Source organism: Silene latifolia, chromosome 8 (genome assembly GCF_048544455.1).
Source record: "Silene latifolia isolate original U9 population chromosome 8, ASM4854445v1, whole genome shotgun sequence".
Taxonomy (NCBI): Eukaryota; Viridiplantae; Streptophyta; class Magnoliopsida; order Caryophyllales; family Caryophyllaceae; genus Silene; species Silene latifolia.
The window spans coordinates 6,651,593-6,657,984 of NC_133533.1; the positions used below are offsets into that span (position 1 = coordinate 6,651,593).

General features: G+C 31.1%; 1 protein-coding gene across 1 annotated transcript; it reads right to left on the bottom strand.

Moving 5' to 3' along the window:
* Positions 1 to 1,058: 1,058 nt before the first annotated feature.
* LOC141596193 (aquaporin NIP1-1-like) lies at positions 1,059 to 5,960 on the bottom strand. Its single transcript, XM_074416293.1, has 5 exons — positions 5,225 to 5,960; positions 4,603 to 4,827; positions 3,211 to 3,408; positions 2,077 to 2,138; positions 1,059 to 1,599 (listed from the first exon to the last, which is right to left on the bottom strand). The coding sequence occupies exons 1-5, from the start codon at positions 5,348 to 5,350 to the stop codon at positions 1,371 to 1,373; spliced, it is 840 nt and encodes a 279-aa protein (XP_074272394.1). The 5' UTR covers positions 5,351 to 5,960; the 3' UTR covers positions 1,059 to 1,370.
* Positions 5,961 to 6,392: the final 432 nt, after the last annotated feature.

Here is a 6,392-nt window from a genome sequence, read left to right on the forward strand (position 1 = left end):
ATGTATGCTTTGACTTTTTGAATAAATGCAATCCTATACATGGAAACAACTTCTCAAATTATGCAATCTTTACAATATTATCCCGAAAATATGCAATCACAATCAATTACCCCCTAATATATTATGCAATTTTACAACATATCAATTGCACTCTCGAATTATGAAATCTTTATTTTAGTAATATGGAGTATATGGAGTATGAAGTATTTTTTAAATAATGTATAACAATTTTTATGTATTTTCTTATAGAAAATAGAAAGTAAAAATGTTAGTTTTAATAATTTGTAAATTGTCTTTTTAGACGCGTAGTATAATATTTTTACCAGTTTTCTTAATAAGCTAATAGGTAGATTTTACATCTAACTTAATTTCATAAATTAGTTCTCCTTATCGATTTAACATTATAGTGTTATTATTAATAGTAAACTTTCTTTTCTATCTACTTACTATTATTATATTTAGTATAATATAACATTAAATTAAAAGTAGCTTTAATTTATGCAAATAATTTTATTAAAAGTTCCTCTTTATAAATTTCATCTTAAAAATACCGTGATATAGCACGGGACCTACACTAGTTATCTATTACACTGGAATAACTACCCAAGAATGTCTTCGTGTAAAGTAGAACGTAACTCCATAGGACTGGTAGGAGGATAATCTAGTAGGGTCGAAACGGTGTTTGAGTTTACTCCACGATTAGCAAGCCAATCTGCAGCCAGATTATATAAGTCTACCCATTAAATTGACTTTCATATTTCGGAGGAGATTGCCCTAACTGTAGGTAGGCGATACTCTTCGTTAAATAAGCCCACTTCGACCTAAAACGGGTCATATTCAAGAAACTCTACTTAATCCATTAGTCAGAACTAAAACAGTGATTGGGCCTTTGGCAATTTAGGCCCACAATAACTAAATTAATTCAAATTGCTGAAATTCCATAACAAAATCTTTTTCTCTCTTTTTTGACAAATGGAAATGTTACAACGGTCTTACAAGATAATGGCTCTTTGAGCTAGATTACGAGCCATCTTTGAACAAAACAAAAGAAAACACAATGAAATAAACAAGCGATAAGATTAAGTTGGTGGAGTACGGAAAACTGGAGTACATCTTTAATATAAACCCCATAATACATCTATACGTACTACTAAAATACATTCATAACATACCATACATTCATACTAAGCTTAAACTTGCTCGTTGATATGAAGATGTAAATTAAAACCGACTGCAAATATAATTATATATATAGTTATATACTAAATAGGCGAAAAATGAAAACAAAGCTAAATAACTAACATAAGACCATTAATCATACTCTCCGACGAGTCTCTTGTTATAGTGAACGATCAATAATTGTTGTCGAGTTAGCGAGAGTTGCGTCCAACAGAGGAACCTTTAGCCTTGAGGAAGGATCCACTCTTAGTGATCTCGCGCAATGGCTTATCTGTGAATCGAATGAGATTGTAGACCAATGCACCACATATTGCCCCGGCCATTGGTCCGACTATGTATATCCATAAACCCGTGTAATGGTTTGATACAATGGCCGGTCCTAGACTCCTTGCCGGGTTCATTGATGCTCCTGATATCGGCCTGCATTATTGTTGTCATTAATTAATCGATTAGATTTGTTCACACTTAAAATTAATATTAATATCGTAATTATTGTCTTAATAATATAATAATTAATTATAGGTCCATATTATTTACAATTGTATGACTTTGACCTTAGCTTATGGCACATTTTCATGGACCTCTTCAATTAAATTAAATATTAACAGATAGATCACCAATTATTGCTCTTAGTAGTCAATGACGGATTTTGGAGTAAGCGCTAAGGGGACAGACACGTAAACAATTCAGTTCGTGTGTGAATATTTAAGATTGAATCATTGAGCAACGGGCTAAGGGGGTCTAATGATAATTTTACACTGAACCAGAGGGATCAGGGCAGTCTCATCTCGACATAATTAAGGTCCTTGTTATTTTACGGAATCTTCTAAGGAGTACATAATTTTGTATTTATGAATGACAATAGCGAGAAAAGGGCTTAAAACATAAATAAATTACCCTGCAAACATCACGTTAAGCAAGATTGTGGCTCCAACAGCTAGACCAGCAAGTTCTCCAATCTGTACAAGCAACACATTAAATAAATAAAATACAATTAGATATGTCCGTATACATAATTACGTATCATAAAATATTTATTATGACGATCCTGAAACGATACGTAAAATCCCCGCATATCGGGTCGTTAGTTGTAGAAAAACACTAGAACCATTTATTTTAATAGATCTAATTTAAGACAATACGATATGATTAGTATCGTGTCGTATTAATATAACATGAGAACAATCGAATTTAAATGGATGATCCATTATATATCCACTAGCAACTGAATTATGTACCTAATAAGGCAATGATATAATAGGTCAATTGTGCACTTTTTTTTGTAGCAACATAGGGTGGGGTCGTGACGCCAATTTGTGTAAATTCTTTTATAAGACAGTTTTATAGTAATGATGAACAAATATATAGTTTTGTTTTTCTAGCGAATTATCTCGAAAAACTTGCTACTCCGTATTAATTAAGGTAGAATTATTGCTGTCCGAATCAACATTTTGAGCTTGCTTACCTAAGTTAAATTATATTACATCACAAAGTTGTTGCATAGACTAAGGAGTCCTGTCACAACGTTATATGATCTTGACCACCTTCAATTAGATATTTGACACTATGGATATCTAATTTCAAATTCAAATAATTTTTAGGGTTATTTCATAACAATAATCCATCTTATTGGTGGTCTGCAATAATTACTCCATTCTATTAATAATCTCAATTAAATCTAACCTAAGTATCATACCTTCTAATAACGAACCAAATGATATTTTGTGAAGTTTATGTTGGAATATTTGATAGTTTTTGGACAATCTAGTTGGTATATGTGATGTTTATATGTAATATTTTCAAGTGATGAATCAAGTACTTGGTTTATTTGATACACATAAACATCTTAAAATATCAGCTGGTTTGTTATTAGAAGGTATGGTGGTTAGGTTGGATTTAATTAGGATTATTGATAGGATAGAGTGATTATTGCAGACCACCATTTGTAATAATTTAATGTCATATTTTAATTGTAATTTTTATAAAAGCGCCACAGAATGGTATCAAATCAATGAAGAATGGAATACTAACCGCTCGATTATCAGTGGCGACACCAGAAATGACGAACATGAGGTAGAAAGTGATTATAAATTCGACAACAAGTGATTGGAGGTTCGATCCAGAAGGTAATGTTCCGGCAAATTGAGTTTGATGTCCATGAAATATAAGTCGAAGTGTACCACTTGCTAGTGTTGCTCCTAGAACTTGGCTGAGCACATATGCCGGTACCTGCCATATATCCATCACATTAAATTAAATCATCATAAAAAAACCCTAATTGTAAGTATTATTGACAAAATAATGTTATAAGACAAATTTGAAAATATTTTGAAAATTTTAACCAAAATTTCCGTTTTCTCCACTGTCCAGCGAGGGTGAGCGACTCTGCTAATTAACCCCCTAAATCCGCCACTGCTCATACCCAAAAACACAGTATACGATCGATTTACAAACAACATGCTCACTTCATATCAAAACGTCATGTGCATAATAACTGATTGAACATATAGACGGTCTGATACAAGACTAATCGATTCTCAAACGTAGTCAATTTTTCTCTCGTTGCATGTGAACATGAAAAGTCAAAATTCTAACAAAGTTGAACGAATTACGTACGCAATACACACACGGCATAATTTTGTATGATATATGATACCCGTGTGCATGTTCATGAGATACGCACGAAATTTCGTGTTCATGATAATTAATTATTGGATAAACATTAGAAAACAATATTTAAACTTTACACATCAAATAGCTAAGGTGTAATATTAGTAACATGCCATTTATTTACAACACGTGATTCTTAGCAGAATTTAGTCATTTTAATTCCTTTATTATGATGACCAACTAACCCAAATACTCTACTTTGTTTTTCTTTTCTACAAACGGATCTCAAAATTCCGTCACGCATCTAAATCGTATTCTATGAATAATGAGATAGTACCACCAGTCTACCAGTTAAATTGTAAAATGTCGTTGCAGTATATTTATTATTACTGTAAGAGAATATTGCAGAAAAAAACTCGATACCAGCTTATAACGTCCTTAGTTAGGATTTATTAGGTACATGATTTGGTACACAAATACACTCAACGTACAATAACACTCACCCAAACAATCTAATTAATTTAAGTGCCTAACCACTTAACCTACCGATTTAATATAATAGCGTCTTATAACGTAATTCTCCTGAGAAACAGTCTCATCATGTTAACATTGTGAGTCAATTTTCGTGTATATTAAAAGAAATTTATCGAATTACCATCTTATTTAAGAATTTGCGTATATAATAAAATTCACGAAAATATTTGAAATGTATTTAATTTGAGGTAGGTATAAACAGTTGAGAAAATTAAATACGACAGTTGTACAATACTGTCATTTTCTAGTCATGTAAGATTAACTGTAACAAGGTCAAACCTGTTTCCATGGAAATCTTCGGCAAATAGCAAAAGCAACGGTGACTGCAGGATTAAAATGAGCACCGGAAATATGTCCGACGGCATAAATCATAACCATAACGACCAATCCCCAAACTATTGCTATTCCGGGAAATGTTATCATTTTGTTCGAGTCCATATTGACTGTTACTGAGCCACACCCGGCGAATATTAGGAAATACGTCCCTAGAACTTCTGCGATCATCTGTGTTTTATGTCAAGCAGAAAGGAAAATGAGTTTACGCCACCAGACTATTATAGTGATCTCAATGTTAGAATATTGTAAAAAGGTCTTATGTTGTTAGGAGAAAAGGTAAAGTTTGTAAATTTGTCCCTTTGACAAAATAAAGTTTTTGTTGAATATTTTCTTTGGAAATATTTTGTGATATGTTTTAAAATTGTAAGGAAATTAGTAATTTTAGACAAAGAAGTTTGAAATAACAATAACAAATTAATCTGTTAATTCACAAGACTGTCTAATATGAGAATTTGTTGAAATAAATACAACAAAAATGCAACCAGAATAAGAAAATAATCGTTACAGAGAATATAAAAGGTAAACAAATTGATAAATTGATGAGACGGAGGGAGTATATATGTACCTTTTGCAAGAAAGGAACACTTAAGCAAGAGGAAGAGTCCAATGAAGATGAAGAAATTGGAAGATCACCCTCCTTAACATTTACACTAACTTCATGGTTTCCATTAGCCCTTGCAATTTCACCCATTTTTAATATTTGGCCTAAAAACAAAGGTTAATTAAGGAGAATTCTAGGAAACAAAGTTGAAGAAATATGTAAAATGTTGAGTGTGTGGTAAATCTAAACTCTATCTAGGGACTCTACTTATAAAGGACTCAAGAATCATAGAAAAGTATACTACAAAATAAACAACTTGATTGTTTTGTGGGGCAAAGCTATAGAAAATTAGATAATTAATTAATTAATTTAGATTAAAAAGTAAAATTTTGACTTATGTTTGTTGGATGAGTTGACCATCTTGCCAACTTTCACTAATCACTTATAATACGCTTATGTCACTAGTAATTTTAAAATAATTGTTCTTCCTTAAAACAGTCATATCCGTCTTAAGTGTAAAACGAGTAAAATACTTTCCTATACAGAAAAATAGGATAAAAATTTGTTATTTCTTAGGTATTTAGCTCTTTGTTTCATCCATGTATTTGATCCGATTTATTGTTTAAGACAGATATGTATATCTGTCTTAAAAAAAAATTATGTTTTTAAAACAAACCTAATTTTGTAAAATAATAGTTCTTTTTTTCCAAATTTTTCTTTGGGATCTTGTAAAAGAGATTGGGGAGTTGAAACTTTCTTCAACTAACTCACTTTTGTGCTTCCTTTTAAATAACTTTTGTAGGGTTTTTTGTGTTTTAAAAGAAAATATGTTTGTTTCTCCAACTACCCACCGCAATTACAGAGAACCATCAATGCTTATAACAAAGATGATTATGAGAATAATTATAATAATATTGAGAGAAGGACAAAGAAATGTGATGTTATATGTTGAGCTCTTGGAGCCTACATACATAAATTATTAAATGTACTATACCTTGTTTAATTGTAGTGTGGAAACTTATCCGTCGCATTAAAGTTTCAATTTTTCTAACGTGTGTCCTAGAGTTATACATATACGTTAAGAAGCCATATGAGAAGATTTTAAGATCATTTCATACTGAAAATTTTAAATAAGACTGTTATTATGTGAAGTATAACGATGTTATAATCATTTATGTTCCATATTTTAATG